Source organism: Mastigoproctus giganteus, chromosome 9, assembly GCF_048544385.1.
Source record: "Mastigoproctus giganteus isolate SK-2022 chromosome 9, ASM4854438v1, whole genome shotgun sequence".
Classification (NCBI taxonomy): Eukaryota; Metazoa; Arthropoda; class Arachnida; order Uropygi; family Thelyphonidae; genus Mastigoproctus; species Mastigoproctus giganteus.
The window spans coordinates 50,827,387-50,847,314 of record NC_143583.1 but is presented as its reverse complement, the minus strand read 5'-3'; the positions used below and the strand labels follow the sequence as shown (position 1 = coordinate 50,847,314).

The 19,928-nt window shown below is 38.1% G+C and overlaps 1 protein-coding gene across 2 annotated transcripts in view; it reads right to left on the bottom strand.

The window, feature by feature from the left end:
- The window catches only part of LOC150080215 (protein transport protein Sec61 subunit gamma), a 29,988-nt gene extending 17,959 nt beyond the window's left edge, over positions 1-12,029 (bottom strand). For both annotated transcript variants that reach the window (XM_090381023.1, XM_090381024.1), the window contains exons 1-2: positions 11,896-12,029; positions 7,788-7,899 (exon numbers count right to left, since the gene is read on the bottom strand). In XM_090381023.1, coding sequence (XP_090237149.1) covers positions 7,788-7,881 — 94 coding nt within the window. In that variant the 5' untranslated portion in view covers positions 7,882-7,899; positions 11,896-12,029. The remainder of the gene's footprint in view (positions 1-7,787; positions 7,900-11,895) is intronic.
- Between the last annotated feature and the right edge of the window lie 7,899 nt (positions 12,030-19,928).

Here is a 19,928-nt window from a genome sequence, read left to right as displayed (position 1 = left end):
CAAGCAACAGCTTGGAAAACAAGGTGCCAGGGATTTCTAGGACTGCTGGAAGTCATCATGAAACAAATAAATACATAGGCTGTCAACAGTGGCGGATTCAGGGTGGGGGCCCGGGATACACGCCCCCACTGTCATTTTTCTGAAAATATACTGCAATCGTTTAAATTCCCTTTCGCTACAAAAAAAAAAAAAAAAATTTTTTTTTCATTGTTAACATAGGATTTCATCTATTTCTGCATTATATCTCAGCTATTTTCAACTGACTACAATTGGCAACACTGATGTTAATGTGATTGCCATTCAAGTGCAGAAAATGGTGCCCCTCCTGTCATTTTTTTCTGGATCTGCCATTGGCTGTCAAGGTAACAGAATAAAGAGAGGTGCATATATACTTGCATTTACACCAATGCTAGGAGCACATTAAATAAAATTGATGAATTTGAAGTCCTGATCAAAACATCAAATGCAGACATTTTTGGGATATCAGAGACATGGTGTCACACAGATATAAGGAATGCAGAATTTGAATATGGGATTACAGTGTATACAAAAGGACAGGCAGGATAGGAAGGGTTATGCTGTTAGTTAAGAAACACAAAATCTAAGGCAGAGCATCAAGTAGACATGGGTGGCCAGTGCGTTGTGACATAAGCACTAGAAAAGCAAAAATGAGAGTAGGAGTGTGTTATAGGCCTAATGATTCTGAGTACAATGAAAAACCGTACAGAGAAATAGTGGGCCAGTAAATCAGAATGTCTTATAATGGGAGATTTAACTTTCCAGACATTAACTGGAACTGGTTTGGTCACTTGCACACTAGTAAGACTTTTGTAGATTTATTGGATGACTGTTTTCAACAGAAGCATGTTCGAGAAATAACCAGTGATTATTCATGCATAAAGAACCTGCAGATAAAGGAACCACAAGGTGGCAATGATCACAGTGTATTGATGTGGGATTTACTTAAAGATATAACAACCACCAGAGGTAAAGGGAAGGGTTTTTGCTTTCGTAAAGGTGATTACAGTGGTCTCAGACAATTTTTAAATTCTATACAACGAAACCAACTGATGTGTTACCAACAGCAAATTCTAAATGGGAAGCATTCAAGGAATTAACCATGGAAGCTACTAGACTTTTCATATTAATTCAGAAATACTGTTCAAGGGTTAGGCTTACGTGAATGTCAGACAAACTAATGAGACTCGTGGCAGAAAATAAAAATGCATCAGATGCATATAAATTACCAGGCGACATAGAAGCCTATGGTAGATATAAGCTAGTCTGTAATGAAGTCACAAAGAAGGTTAGGCAAGTGAAGGCAGATTATGGGAAAGTTTTGGCAAAGGATGCAAAGAAAAAGAGCAAAGACTTCTTTAATTATGTTAACCCTAGAACCACATTTTGAGTACTGCAGACAGGTTTGGAGGCCTCATTTTATGAAGGATGTAGAGCTGCTTGAATGAGTAGAGAGAAGGGCAACGAGATTGGTGAAGTGAACAAAGGTCTGCTGTTACCAAGAAAGCTTCAGTTCTGCAAATTGCAGCATCTGGAGACTAGGCACCTGCGAGGTGATCTGATTGAGGTGTTTAAGGCTTTGAATGGTTTGAGCAAGCTCAATGCTAATGGGATTCTTCCACATGATCAGATTACACGCTCGAAGGGCATAAATTCAAATTAAGGAAATACAGTTGAAGAATAGATGGGCAAGGTCTCCTTCACTATAATTTATTCTAAAAAGAAATTTGACACCTTAGGCAGGAATGCTTTGATACCTCTAACCTGCAGCCAAGGTCAGATTCATAAGTTACTCTTCTGTATTCAAGCTTCCCTTGTCTCTACCTAGCCTGCAGTTCCTTCTCCTCCTTTCTCCTACTATACTGTTCTTGCTGTAAATTGCCGTTTTGTAATAGCAGTATTTCATCCCCCCAGAGCCTTACAAGTATTTAATTTAATATAGGTAGTGTTCTAATTTTGATTATCTCCTTTCACCTCCAACTCTCACTCCTCCTCCTCCAGGAGAGTAACCCAATAATTTCAGTAACTTTGTCATATTAATTTTATCTACGTATAATTAATCAATGTAACTACAGGCACTCCCTGGCTTCGTAACACTCGACTTACGGAAATTCGATTTTATGTAAGTTTTTCGCTGTCCAGTGCAAACTTAAAAAAATCATGGAAACGTATTTTGCATCCCGTAGGAATAAATGGAGGTATCATGAAAATATTGTAATGTGAACCCAATAACATTGTTTTTTTTGTGGTAATTCATTCCAAGACCTCGGAAGTTGAAATTTTCACTATATAACTAAGCTTTCTCTTTAAAAGGAAATTTTTATAATGGAAATTGCACTACACTTTCATAGTCATCATATGTTCCGTTATAAGAATCAATTTTGTACGCCTTTAATATATTTTTCTAAAACACATTTCTGGAAGTCACTACCATAAAACAATAAAAACAATTTGCACTTTCTGGTTTATTGGGCTTTTCTGTTAGTGCAATCTATTATAAACGGGTAGTAAACTCTATCTTATTGTATTTGTGATAATACTGATAACCGGAATTCTGTGGGTTTTTACGTTATGGTGTTATGGTGAAATGAGTTCCCCTTCATTTTGAAATCTTCAATCATATAAAAAAACATAAGTAAAATTTCAGAATCTTCTCTTCATTCCTATTTACTTATTAGAATGGTGAAGGGAAAGGGACCAACGAAAAGTGCAAGTGTTGGCAGTGCTAGGAAACAAAACTAAACTGATTTAGAAATGAAGATGATTAAGAAGTACGAAGCAGGATAAAGCTTGTCATCTATCGCACGGAATTAGGTCTTGCTGCTTCAACAGTGAATACTGTTTTAAAGGACAGTGATCGTATAAAAGAACATGCTAAAGGATCAACACATTTAAGACCAACAGTGATCACAAAACAGCACTCAGGTGCTATATCAAAGATGGAAAAGATATTAATAATATGGATGGAAAATCAGATTCAGAAGCAAGTGCCCCTGAGTCCAATGGCCATTCAAGAAAAAGCAGTATTTATGAAGATATTAAGGATAAGAACGGCGAACCCCAAGCCAAGTTCATGGCAAGCAATGGGTGGTTTAATAGGTTCAAGCATCGCGCTGGTTTCCAAAACATTAAAGTATGCGGTGAAGTCGCCAGTGTCAATTTTGAAATTTTGTACACTTTTGTAATTTTTACGAGATAAAATTATTTTTTCATTTAATTTCATTAAATTCTAATATGTATAGATACAAGTTGATCTGTAACCAAGTTACAAAGGAGGTTAGGCAGGCAAAGGCAGATTACAAGAAATATTTGGCAAAGGATGCAAAGAAAAACAGCAAAGAGTTCTTTACTTATGTAAACTCTAGAAGGAAGGGGATGAATCAGATTGGTCCACTTGATATCGATGGGTCAACTGTTGATGATCCTGCTCAGGTAGCTAACAAACTAAATGAATATTTTGCATTGACATTCACACATGAGGAGTTATTCAGCGAAGGGAATGCCAGAGGTGTATTCAACTCTGGAAGTAAGCTAGAGAATTTTGTGAGAGTAAAGTGGAAAAGAAATTGTTGAAGATAAACACAAGAAAGGCACCTGGGGTGGATGGGATCTATCCAGTTATATTAAAGGAGGCAGCAAAGGAAGTAAGCAAACCCTTAGCCATAATTATGAGAGCTTCCTTGGACTCAAGGGGAGGTACCCATGGACTGGAGATGTGCATATATGACCCCAATTCACAAAGGAGGATCAAAGGACGACAAAAAAAATTATAGTTAGTTTAGTTAGCTGTTAGTTTAGCTTCTGTTCCAGGGAAATTAATGGAGGCACTGGTTAAAGAAGCACTGCAGGATCATCTAGACAAGACTTCAGTTATAGCTCGGACACAGCATGGTTTTGTTAAGGGGAAGTCTTGCCTGACCAATTTGATTGGATACTATGATGCAGTCACAAAAGAACTGGATGCAGGGAATAACTTTGATATTATATATTTGGATCTTAGAAAGGCTTTTGATACTGTTGCACATGGAAGACTGCTGCACAAATGGAGCAGTGTGGCATTGGAGGCAAATTGCTGCTATGGATAAAGGGATGGTTGAGGGGGAGAAGACAGAGAGTGGTAATCAGTGGACACTGCTCATCATGGACTAATGTTATTAGTGGAGTCCCTCAGGGTTCAGTATTGGGTCCATTATTGTTTACTGTATTTATAAATGATATTGATGATGGTATATCAAGCTTAATGTCCAAGTTTGCAGACGATACGAAGGTTGGCAGGGTTGTCAAGGACACTATGCTGCTGCAACAGGATCTGGAAAGGTTGAGCAGATGGGCTGAGAGGTGGCAAATGAAGTTTAACATTGACAAATGTAAAGTACTACATATGGGAAACAGCAACCCCAGAGCAAGGTATCAACTCTGTGGTACTACACTGAAAGTGGTAGAGAATGAAAGGGACTTTGGGGTGATTGTGCAGGCAGATATGAAGTTCTCTGAGCAGTGCAGATGGGCTGCAAGAGTAGCTCATGGTGTATTGTCAATGATATATAGGAATTTTTCTAGCAGGGATAAGGAGGAGATTATTCCCTTGTATAAGGCAATGGTCAGGCCACACCTAGAGTACTGTGTACAGGCCTGGAGGCCTCATTTCAAGAAGGATGTAGAGCTGCTGGAACGAGTACAGAGAAGGGCAATAAGATTAGTGAAAGGAACAAAGGGGTGCTCTTACGAAGAAAGGCTTAAGTTTTACAAATTGCAGTGTCTGGAGACTAGGCACCAGCGAGGTGATCTGATAGAGGTGTATAAAGCCTTGAATGGTTTGAGCATGCTGAATGCTGATGGGATTTTTCCTCTTGCTCAGAATAGTCACCTGAGAGGACATAAATTAAAACTGAGGAAAGACAGATGTAGGATAGACGTGCGGAAATTTGCCTTTAGCCAGCGGGTGGTTGGTTGGTGGAACAGGCTTCCATCCCTTGTCGTGGATGTTGATAGCCTAAATAAGTTTAAGGCTCAGCTGGACAGGTATTTCGAACGAACAGAGGGGTGAAGTGGAAGTGGTTATTTTTTATTTATTATTATTTGTTTTGGCTGATGCTGCATAAGCTTGCTTTCTTGCATTAAATGCCTCTACTAATGCTAATGCTATTTACATGTTTGTCGAAATTTCTTTTTTTTTTCTTCAATCAAATTCAGCGCAGATAGTTGCGAGTGCTGCATAAGCATTTAGGGAAATTCCGGCACGTAAAATTTGACTTACGTAGAGTTCCACGGAATGCAACTCTTACATAAGTCAGGGAGTGGCTGTATATTCATTGTAATTAATTTCTAAGTTCGAATATTATTTTAACTTGCTGTGTAGGCTTGACAATGAGAAATAACTTCTTGAAATGTCACCAAATAAAAAAAGGAAAGAAATAAAACAGGTTAATTTTTCATATGGTAGATTAGTGTTGCTTGTTTTAGCTCATTGTCATATAAAATACAGTCTCCTTGATATTTTGCTTAAAAATCAGCCAAAAAAATCAGTTTTTAAAATAAATTTTAAAAATGATTTAAAACTCCAAAATTTGAGCAAATACTCATGAAAACTAGTGTTTAGGTTCGTTGTGGGTTATAATTTACACATGAAGATTAAGAAAACTACGGATCTGAGATACTGAATTAAAATAACTTGAGCATCTAAATCTCTATAGTTCTGTAAAAATAGCTTTGCTCATATATTAATATATTATTACTTGTTAATAATATATTATTTCCAAAATTTAATAAGACACTTGAATCTGAATAAAATAACATAACTTTAATTGGAATAGCATCAGTGACTTTAGAGCTTGCACTGTCTGCATACTTGCTTAGTAATCAACAGTACAGAACTGCATTTTATCTCTAATAGTTTAATTTATTTTGACCAGAGTTTAATCAAATTTAGGTCCATTCTCAAGGGATATTTTTATTTGAACATCTCTGATTTGAGTTTATAGAAGAACACTGGGACAGTGGTGGATTTCCGCATAGGTGCCTGCCTGGGGCCTCTTAAATCGAGGGGGCTCAAATCTCAGGTCTCAAAAAAAAAAAAAAAAAAAAAAAATTTGTTTCTTTTAAATTTTTACTCATCTTTATTACAGTTACTGAATAAAACTATAATTTAATATGAGAAATTAGTAAACTCTTATGCGAATATCCCCACATATATGAAATATCTATGCAAACTAAGTGAATCTGAGTAGAATACATATTATCATTAATGGTAGATTTTATGTGTTAATTTTATGTATTAATGTTAGATTTTGGAGGGTTGGTAGCTGTGTCATTTTTTCATTTAAACATTAGTTAAAATATGTATTAAAGAATTGCACAACCAAAATGATTAAAACCGCAACACAAACCTAGAGCGCGTGCTATAGTAAAAACGTGCGCATAGAATGAACACTGTAGTGGTACGGAAAATATTTAGAGGGGGGCCTCAAAATTGAATTGTGCCTGGGGCCTCTCAAGTGCTAAATCCGTCACTGCACTGGGATATACAGTGTTTTGTTTTAGAGTTTTGCATATTTTAACCTAGTAGGGGACTTGACAGTTGAGACTGTTATAGCACAGAATTACCACCTTTCAGTTTAGCCAAATGGTGGGATAAGTTATCTAAAAACCTAATACATAGTATTAAGTTTTTGGATAACTTCAGAATACCATATGCTATCCAAGTTGAGCCACTTTTCGCCCATACGACAATCTCAACTCTCTTGGGTATACTTTTTATCAACTTTCAGTAGGTGTCAGCTGGAATTTGACTCCATTCCTACTCTAAAACAGCTGGCAGAGCTAGTTTGGAAGATCATTTAAGCTGCAGACTAATACTCCAGTTTACTCCAGTAAACAGTGAGGATGAGGTGTAGGCTCTGAGCCAGCCAGTCCAAATTCTCATCGTTGTTTCCACAAACTAGTCCTGTCCTCTCAATATCATACTGATATTGAGAGGGCCTATTTCTGGAGTAGGTATGCATAATTGTCCAAATCATCTAAATAGGTCATGGACTTCATGGTTTCAAGCTCTACCATCAAGAGATCCAAAGTCTAAACCAGACGAAACAGCCCACAAAATCAGACAACCACCACCAAACTTCACAGATGAGATGTGTGCTGTCAGTAAGCACTCTCTAAGCAATCTTCATGCTCAAACACATTCATCAGAATGAAATACTGTGCAGCAAGATTTTTGTTTCACAGCACCCTCTGTCACTATTCTAGAATCCAAGAATTAAAAATACCATATGACCTCATATAACATTTAAAAATATAATTTTTAATATAACTTAATTTTTAAAATTAACAATTGTGGGGAATTGTGTGTTCTGGAAAACAAGACTTTATAACAGACCAAGATTATTTTCATTCATATAATACATAATGAGTATTTGAGAATGTTTCCATACATAATGATACTGCATTTATAATAAGTCCTTCGTGGCACCTTAGCTGACAACACAGTATATTGCCACCTGCCACTAATTTGGAGAGGTCTGTATTTTGATTCCTGTCAATAACTAGAAGTTTCAAAGTCCTTTTCAACTGAAGTTTTAGATGACTGATCTCAGGTAGAGAAAGGCCCCCACACATGTATTATTCCAGCTTGCAAAACCTGGAATAATTCATGTGTGGATTAATACATAACATGCAAAGGAGCCTGTCAAGCTCCTGTGCCAGTTAAAAAAGAAAACTTAATACCATAATATTCTGCTCAAATTCAAGAATATTTTAGATATGATTCCTACCTTTCCTATCGGGTTTGGTGCACCTTTTCACCAATCTGATAGAATCTTTTGCAAACTGCCTACCAGGTTCAACAAAGGCCATAACTTGATCCATGTTTGATTTTGTTGGGATCTGTAAATTAAATCTTATTAATTAAAATCTTTGTAATTAATTAAACTATTTATATTCAAAAATACTGTATATAGCTATTTCATTGCTTTTAAAAAATTTAAGTAAATGAATAATGTATTTTATGTAGCAGAAAAAAAAAATCACACACAACAAAACTGATTACGTAGTCATAGTACAATTTATCAAATGTACTATATAATGAAAGAAGAATCTTCTCAGATAACTGCTTTATTTTCCCTCTCTCTCATAAAGAAAACTAAATCTCATTGGTTATAGAAGTGGTGTGTTCTTCTTCACCATATGTGACAGCTCTCTCAACTAATGAATCTGTAACACTACTCGCATTATACCTTTGTTTCCAACTATCTCACACCATACCGATTCTATATTAGCATGTGAAACATCTGAATCTGGGAAAGCTATCGTTGCACTCAGGCTGCTTCTGATAAGAAGCATTACCCCACTACCCCTTCTATCTATCCTATCCTTCCTGAAACTCATCATCCCCAATTTCCGGGTGGCACCACGTCTCCTATTATGCTCCTATTAAGCCCTATTATGTCCGCGTTACTTGTTTTAACCATAATGGATAATATTATTATTATCCATTATGATTTTGGACTAGTTTTCAGTCAGGAGAAGAGTGAAGTAATGGTTCTAAAGAGCAGTGGCAAGCTTGACAGATACATTATAATGGAAGGGAAAGAGCTAAAAATGGTTAACTTCAAGTACTGTATCTAGGAAGCACCATTACAAAGACTGGAGTGATAGACGAAGAAATAAGTAGAACGATACAAGCAGGTGAGAATTTCTACAGGCAGACAAGAGATGGAACAGCAACATACCACTGAAGTTTAAGAAAGCTATATATCAGGCCTATTACGTACCAATTCTGACATATGCATCTGAAACTTTGACTATGAGGAAAAAGGATGAAAGCAGAATTCAGAGGGCAGAAATGAGATTTGTGAGGAGCATAGGTGGAAAGACAAGACGCGACAAAATCAGGAATGATGTGATTGGGGAAAGAATTCAGGTTGAAAAATTCCAGAATAGGATTGAAAGGTCCCGTCTGAAATGGTTTGGACAGGTCAAGAGGATGAACAAGAAGCGTCTGCAAAGAAGAATTTTTGATTTACAATTAAGGGACAAAAGACCAAGAATGAGATAGCAAGACATGATACAGACTAATGTAATTAAGAGAGGAGAAAAGTGGAGTAAAGTCAATGACGGAGAGAAGTATGTGGACAGGGCATGGTGGCGAGGCTTCATATGTCGACCTGTGGAATAGCTGAACAATGACAGATGATGACAATGATGATTATTATCCATATGGTGAAAGGAAGCCCCGAGGCTTTTGTTTCGCCAGCCAAAAAAAGCCTTGAGAGAGAAAACAAGAGTGAGAAGTAAAAGGGAATCGCCAAAAAAGAGAATGATGATATCAGCTCAGGACCCTGGATGTGCCAAGCCCATACGCACTAGATGTGAGCCCTGCTAGCCAAGTTATGAAAAACAAATAGAATATACCTAAAGGACATACAGAAGGCTGCCTAATATGGGTAAAAATCTAATATAATAATGCAGTGCTCCTTGTTTAGATATTTTACCCTTTTTTTTTGTCTTAAATCAAGCCTTTCATATTAAACATTTAGATATTATCCTTTTTATGAAACAAATGATCACCAGAGAAATGACACCTCAATTTTAAATTAAACTATACATCAGATAATATACATTAAAAAACATAAAAAAAAAATATATATATAAATATGATGTTTGTTTGGGGATTTATTAGGTGCATCTGTGGCCATAGTGCACCAAGCAATATGCAAAAAACTACATAATAAAGCCAAAATGCTATTATATGCACTAACATTTATTACTTCATTATAATGCACTTATTTATTAATCGAATTACAATTTCTTTGTAATCACAAATTAAAAATAAACTTTCAATTTCAGAAATGCTCTTGACACTGTTTCAGTGTCAAGAGATTCCACTAATAATATTAATCCAAGAAGAGCAGTGCCCATTGATAACCCTCTGTCTTCTTCCACTCAACGTATATAGCAATAACTTGCTCCTAATGTCACAGTGTTCCAATTTGTATACAGCAGCCTTTTGTACATCTTTAAGGCCATGATTCAATGGACAACTGCACCCTCTCAGTTCTCCTCAGAGCCACACCACTCCTACTAGCTTAAGCCATTTGCTTTGCTGCTCTGGTCTAAAGCATTAATTTTGTTCAAATTCAATATAATTAAAAATTCTATACTAAATAAATATATCTAATGCATTAATAATACTATGCATCAGTTATGCTATGAAGTCAGTTTACATTATTAATTATATATAATTAAAATTCAATTAAAATTCATAAATTCTTATTCATACACCTGTTACGCAGCAATAACAATGAGCTGTGCATAGGGTAAATATTAATAAAGGGCCTCTAAAAATACATGCAAAAGGAAAGGGGCAGGGACATACTACTCACATCCAGCACTATCCAGAAAAGTAATGGTTAAACTATAAAATATTAATTGTTATAACCAACTCACATCAGTTTATTTTCTGTCATCAGTTTAATGAAACAACATACACCACCTTGAATATCATATTTTCCTGGGTGCTTTCTTAATTTCAAAATAAACTAATTTAAATATCTTGCTGTACATTGGTAAATGACATTTTTAAACTTAATTATATTTATATAATCTTAAATGCATACAACTGAATAAACTTTTAGAATCAATCCAAGGAAGAGCTAGACAAACTTTGGAGGGGATGGAGAGTGACATGGGAAGTTCTTTTTTTATTTTTTGGCTGATGCATTATAAGTCTACTTTCTTGCATTGTTTGCTACTACTAGTACTAATACTAACTGCGTTCACAATACAATAATTTTTCATGACATCATCTAACCTACAATTACACCAACACTTTTTATTGCTAATATATAAATGCTGTATCCTCCACATTCCCTAGAATATCATAGTGGTTTCGCCACTTCTCACTCATTTGGAAAGGTCTAGGATCGATTCCCATAGTTAGTCGATCTCAGGCGGAGGGAGTAGGGTTTTCACAGTCAGTCACTGCGGGTTTCTCAGCCCGCACGACTTGCAAATCGCTCAGTGATCACAGACTTATTATTAGCCATATGGTGCAAAGGAAGCCTGAAGCTTATGGTACACCAGACAAAAAAAAAAATCCCGAGTTACCCTGAGAGAGAGAGAGAGAGAGAGAGAGAGAGAGAGAGAGTAGAAGCAGAAAGGAATCACCAAGAAAGAGAAGAATGATGAGATCCAGCTCAGAACCCTAGGTTTGCCAAGCCCATACTCACGAGATGTGAGCCTCTGGGTTTGTACGAACATAATATACAACGGCGCAATATGGTCTAAGTTGCTAGTGCACCCACAAGAGCTTTATCCTCACTTGTCTTATAACTGAGTTACTTAATTTTTAAAATTACATAATTAAATTTTATTTAATTATGTAATTTTAAAAATATTATATTTTTTAAATATTAAATATAATAAAATATTAAATTTTTCCAATGAGATACTTAATTTTTAAACTTACATAATTAAATTTTATCTCCAAATTTTGGTTTCATACCTCTATCGAAAAATAAACTGACTGCAACAGCCTGAGTTGGCATTAGATGACAGGGCAGTGCTATGTTTCTTTTTTTTTTTTCCTCAACGGATTTAATGATATTCTTTTCTATAGTACAAAAGTTCCGACTTCCTCAGCAAATAACAATATTTATTATCTAACTGCCACAATACCACTGGAAACGTAGATTTGCTATGCCAATGAAATATTAGTAAAAACTCAAAACAATATGCTCTGAACTAACTATTTTACTAGTTAATATTCAAAAACAAGTTAATCATATAACTTAATATTTTATTAGAATACATTCATATAATAAGGCACATGAAAGTTGATGTCTAACGCAATCCTCCAAATTAAATCGGCAAGATACTTACGTATTCTCACGCACGATTACGTTGAAGCTAAAGAACGTTAAACGAGTAGAGACGATCAGTGCAGAAATACGCTGCCACGTCCACGCTGCGAACGCTCTCTATGTTTTTGTCATTGGTTAAAACAGACGCATTATTTATTTTCCATTCACTTAAAAAGAGAGAGAGAGAAAGAAAGAAAGAAAGAAAAGCACAATAGTGTCCCAAGAACGTCAAAAGTAGCCCTGTCGGAGGAGTATAACCAGCGTTTCCTGGTCAGTTTGCTTATTTCTGTCCTCTCATCTAGCACAGTTGTTAGAACCGCAATTTTTGGCCCCTATGTGGAAAATGCCCTTGTCGCAGGAAAGCACCAGGGGAGACTGCTAAGTAAAACTTCAGAAATTTACTCAAATCCCTTAAAAAGCGACTCGATTAAAACGATGAAAGTAGAAAAACAGAGCAATTTTCTCTCGCTCAAAGCAATTTTGATCTTTGGGCCAAATACTTTTCTTTGGGAAGGCCAAAGTCTTTGGCCTTCCCAAAGAAAAATTCTGCGAATGCTACTGCCGGATTGGACATCTTTATGGGATGCTGCTCGAATACATCACACCATTGCCGTGTCAAATGGTGTTTAGCGGGGGCGAATGGTCGGGTATATCATCCCGAAAACGCATGAATACATGAATAGATGCGTTATATTCATCACATAATTTCCGAAAGAATTGGTGTATGGTGGGACGAATGGTCCGATTTATTATCTCGAAAAAATAGCCCAATAACGCATGAATATTATTACTATTGCTCTTATATTATATCTCCCCTGTAGGGGATTCCATCTCGCGACGGATATTGCTACCAAGTAAACAGGGCGGTTGTTGTTATGTCTGGTTCTACTGTTGGTCGAGGAACTCGTTTGGTTGTGAAAGTTGATAGCCTAAATAAATTCAAGGCTGAGCTGAACAGCAATTTGGAACGAATGGAGGGTTCTTTTTTTTTTTTTTTTTTGGCTGATGGTTCATAAGCTTGCTTTCTTGCCATGTATGCGTCCACTAATGCTAATGCTAATGCAAACTCTCTGACAATCCTGACAATCCTACAGTGTTCAAGATTGCGACTTTCTAGAATTCCTTGTAGGGGTTCGCTATTGCTGCTAGGCTCTTATGTAGAGTCTTTGGTTCCATACCGGTGGTTGACTTGATGACCGGGATGGTCGTAACTTGTTGCATAGGCCACATCTCTTTGAATATTATTATTAGCCATAGGGTGAAAGGAAGCCTGAGGCTTATGCTGCACCATCCAAGAAAAAAAAATCGTGAATTACCATGAGAGAGAGAGAAAGAGAGAGAGAGAGAGAGAGAGAGAGAGAGAGAGAGAGAGAGAGAGAGAGAGAGAGAGAGAGAGAGAGAGAGAGAGAGAGAGAGAGAGAGAATCACCAAGAAATAGAAAAATTATGATATCCAGCTCAGGACCCTGGATGTGCCAAGCCCATACTCACCAGATGTGAGCCCCTTGGATATGATCTCCTGTCTTAGGTTCGTGTACTGCCTGATTATTTCCCATGGGTTTTCTGCAGGTTGCCAGTGTTGGGTACCAGGTACCACTATCAATCAAATAGGTAGCCTTTTCCTTCTTGTCCTCAAGGGTTATTTCCAGTCTGTTGTGCTGAATTGTCTTATCCGTCATAATAACGGATAAGACAATTGGGGTCTCCTGGGGTTCGTATTTGTAGTAGGTACACTTTCGTTGATCAACTGGTATTTCCGTGCTAGCTTCTGATGTATTATCTTGGCTACCTGGTTGTGTTTTGGAGTGTACTCAGTCTGAGTGATCACCTTGCATCCCGCGGTGACGTGTTGGATCGTTTCTGAGACCAGGTGGCATCGTCGACGTAAAGTGTAAAGTGTATTTAGGGTCAAACGGCACAAGGGGTTCCCCGCATCTCCCCGCATCTCTCGCTTTAAAAGCCAGAGATTTAAAAGTATGTGGATATTGTGGTGTGTAATGTTGTCTACCGTTGTTCCTCTGGCCATTTAGACGCCTGACACCTGCTGAAGCCCGACGTTGTCCCACTTTCGCCGCATGGAGGTAGACAGGTACACTAGTAATTTAGATATTTACTCTGGCAGGTCCTGCCACCTAATTTCCTGAGATTTCAGTGGCTAGTACTTGTATTTAAAAAAAAAAAAAATTAGTTCACATTTGACGACAGAACGCTTCGAGTACTGTCACCTTTATAGAATGTTTCTGGTTTACAGTGCGAGTTGATCTTCCGCTACTGGATACCCAAATGCAGGCTTGCATTTGTGGATGGACTCTAAGTGGAGATAATAGAGTACTGTATACAGGTCTGGAGGCCTCATTTCAAGAAGGATGTGGAGCTGCTGGAACGAGTACAGAGAAGGGCAACAAGATTAGTGAATGGAACAAAGGGGTGATCTTACGAAGAAAGGCTTAAGGTTTGCAAATTACAGTGTCTGGAGACTAGGCACCAGCGAGGTGATCTGATAGAGGTGTATAAAGCCTTGAATGGTTTGAGCATGCTCAATACTGATGGGATTCTTCCTCTCGCTCAGAATAATCACCTGAGAGGGCATAAATTCAAACTGAGGAAAGACAGATGTAGGATAGACGTGCGGGAATTTGCCTTTAGACAGCGAGTGGTTGGTTAGTGGAACAGACTTCCATCCCTTGTCGTGAAAGTTGATAGCCTAAATAAGTTTAAAGCTCAGCTGGACAGGTATTTTGAACAAACAGAAGGGTGAAGTGGAAGTGGTTTTTTTTTTTTTTTGGCTGATGCTGCATAAGCTTGCTTTCTTGCATCAAATGCATCTACTAATGCTAATGCTAATGCTAATGCTAATGTTAATCTAAGTGTTAATGTTAATGTTTTCCAAGTGTTATTGCTAAGATAATGTCATTCTAAGTGTATGTATGTATGTATTTGCTATTTACATGTAAATAATGGTATAATGTTGCTTTTGTTTCAACAAGTATACATTGTTCCTAGTTGGAATTTTTTTAATTTTTTTTTTTTTCGCTGGCCTCCAAGTTTGGGCAGTCTTGGGGGCAGGATTGCTGGCACCTACCAGTATAGCACTACATCCGGTAGGTGCGAGATTTGTGCATTACAGCACACACAGAATGGTTGATCCAGGTGTTGGTTAGTCCCTGGTGGCCAAATGGCCTGACATAATACTCTTTTTTCAGTCCTGTTTTTCAGAGGTTCTGAGCCTTTACAGGAGTAATAGGTGGAGATGGGCTTACGTCTAGGAACCACCCTTCATATCAGGACACACACAAGCAAATGTACAGAAAGACTACAGCATATATAAGAGTATGTATATAAAAAAATCTGTATATAAATCTTGTATATAAATTGATTAATATGTATCTTGAGAATGTATATACAGTTGTGTGTTAATAAATAAAATTTAAAAAAAATGGAGGCAAGGATGACGTTTTCAAGTTCCGTCCCATTCCGCGTGACAGTACGATCAGGTGTTTGAGTATGCCACAAGTGGAAGCGACAATTCACGTCCATGGTTATGAGTAGTTAACCCTCTGGAGAAGGTCAACTGCTGTTTGTATTATGGCGATCGCATTAGCATTAGCATTAGCATTAGTAGAGGCATTTGATGCAAGAAAGCAAGCTTATGCAGCATCAGCCAAAAAAAAAAAAAAAAAAAAACCCACTTCCACTTCACCTCTCTGTTCGTTCAAAATACCTGTCCAGCTGAGCCTTAATCTTATTTAGGCTATCAACCTCCACCACAAGGGATGGAAGTCGGTTCCACCAACCAACCACCCGCTAGCTAAAGGCAAATTTCCGCACGTCAATCCTACATCTGTCTTTCCTCAATTTGAATTTATGCCCTCTCAGGTGATTATTCTGAGCAAGAGGAAGAATCCCATCAGCATTGAGCATGCTTAAACCATTCAAGGCTTTATACACATCTATCAGATGACCTCGCTGGTGCCTAGTCTCCAGACACTGTAATTTGCAAAACTTAAGCCTTTCTTCGTAAGAGCACCCCTTTGTTCCATTCACTAATCTTGTTGCCCTTCTCTGTACTCGTTCCAGCAGCTCTACATCCTTCTTGAAATGAGGCCTCCAGACCTGTATACAGTACTCTAGGTGTGGCCTGACCATTGCCTTATACAAGGGAATAATCTCCTCCTTATCCCTGCTGGTAACATTCCTGTATATCATTGACAATACTCCATGAGCTACTCTTGCAGCCCGTCCTGCACTGCTCAGAGAACTTCATATCTGCCTGCACAACCACCCCCAAGTCCCTTTCATTCTCTACCACTGTCAGTGTAGTACCACAGAGTTGATACGTTGCTCTGGGGTTGTGTTTGCCATGTGTAGTACTTTACATTTGTCAATGTTAAACTTCATTTGCCACCTCTCAGACCATCTGCTGAACCTTTCCAGATCCTGTTGCAGCAGCATAGTGTCAGTAGCGTCCTTGACAACCCTGCCAACCTTTCTATCGTCTGCAAACTTGGACATTAAGCTTGATATACCATCATCAATATCATTTATAAATACAGTAAACAATAATGGACCCAATACTGAGTCCTGAGGGACTCCACTAATAACATTAGTCCACGATGAGCAGTGTCCATTGATTACCACTCTCTGTCTTCTCCCCCTCAACCACCCCTTTATCCATAGCAGCAATTTGCCTCCAATGTCACATTGCTCCAATTTGTGTAGCAGTCTTCCATGTGCAACAGTATCAAAAGCCTTTCTAAGATCCAAGTATATAATATCAAAGCCATTCCCTGCATCCAGTTCTTTTGTGACTGCATCATAGTATCCAATCAAATTGGTCAGGCAAGACTTCCCCTTAACAAAACCATGCTGTGTCCGAGCTATAATTGAAGTCTTGTCTAAATGATCCTGCAGTGCTTCTTTAACCAGTGCCTCCACTAATTTTCCTGGAACAGAAGTGAAGCTCACAGGTCTATAATTACTTGTGTCAGCCTTTGATCCTCCTTTGTGAATTGGGGTCACATTTGCACATTTCCAGTCTATGGGTACCTCCCCTGAGTTCAAGGAAGCTCTCATAATTATGGCTAAGGGTTTGCTTACTTCCTTTGCTGCCTCCTTTAATATAACTGGATAGATCCCATCCACCCCGGGTGCCTTTCTTGTGTTTATCTTCAACAGTTTCTCCTCCACTTTACTCCCAGTTATTTCAAGATTCTGTAGCTTACTGCTAGAGTTGAATACACCTCTTGCATCCTCGCTGAATAACTCCTCATGTGTGAATGTCGATGCAAAATATTCATTTAGTTTGTTAGCTACCTGAGCAGGATCATCAACAGTTGACCCATCAATATCAAGTGGACAAATCTGAATCATCCCCTTCCTTCTAGAGTTTACATAAGTAAAGAACTCTTTGCTGTTTTTCTTTGCATCCTTTGCCAAGGATTTCTCGTAATCTGCCTTCGCCTGCCTAACCCCCTTTGTAACTTGGTTGCATATTAACTTGTATCTATCATAGGCTTCTGTGTCATGTGTTAATTTGTAAGTATCCCATGCATTTTTCTTCTCTGCCATATGCCTCATTAGTTCATCTGACATCCATTTTGGCCTAAACCTTGAACAATATTTCTTAGTTGGTATGTAAAGCCTAGTAGTTTCCAAGATAAGTTCTTTGAATGCTTCCCATTTTGAATTTGCTGTTGGTAACATCATCAGTTGATCCCACTGTATAGAATTTAAATACTGTCTCAGTCCATCGTAGTCGCCTTTACGGAAGCAATAACCCTTCCCTTTACCCCTAATGGTAGTTACCTCTTTGAGTAAATCCCACTTCAGCACACTGTGATCACTGCCACCTAGTGGTTCATTTATCTGCAGATTCTTAATGCATGAAGAATCACTGCTGATAATCAAATCCAGAGTATTACTCCCTCTAGTTGCCTCCCGAACATGCTGATGTAGAAAACAATCATCCAATAAATCCACAAAAGCCCTGCTAGTGTGTGAGTGACCAGCCCCCAAATTCCAGTCAATATCTGGGAAATTAAAATCTCCCATTATAAGACTCTCTGATTTACTGGCCCACTCTATTTCCCTGTACAGTTTCTTATTATACTCATCAGAGTCAATAGGGCTATAGCACACTCCTACTCTCAATTTTGATCTCCCAATGCTTATGTCACACCAAACTGAATCAACACCGCACTGTCCAGCGATGTCGACTGGCTTCACTTCCTTGGTTTTTATGTGTTTCTTAACTAATAGAATAACCCCTCCCCCCTTCCTATCCTGTCTATCCTTTCTGTAGACGTTGTACTCCCCAAATTGCAGTTCTGCATCCCTTATATCTGTGTGACACCACATCTCTGATATCCCAACAATATCTGCCTTTGATGTTTTGAGAAATACCTCTAATTCATCAAATTTGTTTACTAAACTCCTAGCATTGGTGTACATGCAAGTATAGCTGCACCTGTTTCTATTCTTAGCTACCCTAACACAACCCATGTGTTTACTTGTACCGCAATGGCTCCCAGCAGTCTCTGAGATATAATGCATCTTGTTTTTCAGGCTTCTGCTCATTCTAATAGAAGCAGTGCAAGAATCTCTTTCACCTCTGCCAGTGGCTACTGTCAATCTATTGGTCTTTGTCTCCCCCCAAGCTAGCAGTTTTTCGACCCACCTAACACTGCCTTGATAGCATCAGCAAATATTCTTGCACCCTTTCTATTTAAGTGTGTCCCATCCCTGTAGAAGCAATCTCTCCTGTTAACAAGTACAGTCCAGGCTGAAAAAAATTCTACCCCTTGAGCCTTGCACAATCTTTCCAGGGCCGAATTGATCGACAAGGCTCTCATCATATACTCCCTCCTATCGTGTCTGGGCAGAATTGCAGACACTTTCAAATTCAACCCTAATTCTCGGCTTTTGTTCAACAGTGACCTGTACTTGTTAAGTAATTCTGCGGGTCTCCTACTCTTAATATTAAACGTGTACAACTATATCACCTTTTGTGCCCTTAAAAGATGATATTCGCTCTACAACGTCATCAACCTTTGCCCCTGGCAGACATACCCTGGTCCTGTTCCACCTATCCTTTTTACAAAGCAGGTTCCCCGTTCTTACAATAGGGTCACCAACAACTACTAGTTCCTTTGGGACCAGCGCATTCTGCCTTGGGGTTTGCCTCTGTGTCACGTGATGCCCTAGTGCAAGCTCTGGCGTTGATGTGGGCAGCTGAGAACTTGATGGACCCCTCAATTTAGTTTCTTCGAGGGCATCCACCCTGTCCTTCAAACTCTCATATAGGCCCAGAAGAACGCTGAGTTGTTGCCTGATATCGATACACTCGTTGCATCGCGCACACACAAAGACATCCCCCATGGCAGTATCATGTCCCGTACCCGATTGCTCTGCAAACATCAAGCAAACAGTGCATTTTATAAGGCTGTGAGTCAGAGGACAACTGCACCCCTCAGTTCTGCTCTGAGCCACAGCACTTCCATTAGCTTGAGCCTTTTGCTTTGCTGCTCTGGTCTGAGTCATGACTCTATTAATTAATTAATTAATTATAGTTAATTATGTTAAATTATAATTATAATTAATTGTTGTAATTATAATTATAATTAATTAATTATAATTAATTATGTTATGTTATTAATTATGTTAAATATAATTAATTTTGTTACGTTTGTAATCTAAGTCGTTATATGTATTTATTTAAAAGTACAATTTAACTGCTAACGAAGTTCAACTAAAGCTATCTAGTACGGTGTATAACTATCGTCTCACAAAGGCGGGAACTTATGAACTTTATATCTACGGACACTTAAGTATTAATTAACTTTCAAATCTCGCTGTCTCAATTCAGAATAAACTAACGATCCTTACTAGGTCTATAAGCTACTCACAGAAATAATTCGATGTAAAAAATATTCAATCAAGCGGCTAAATATGGCTAAAGAACTTCTCGTTCAGCGGAGTTGCAAACACGTGGATACCCTTACCGATACCTTTATGCAATTACAAGGCCGAGTAAAGAATAAATACACCAAATTAA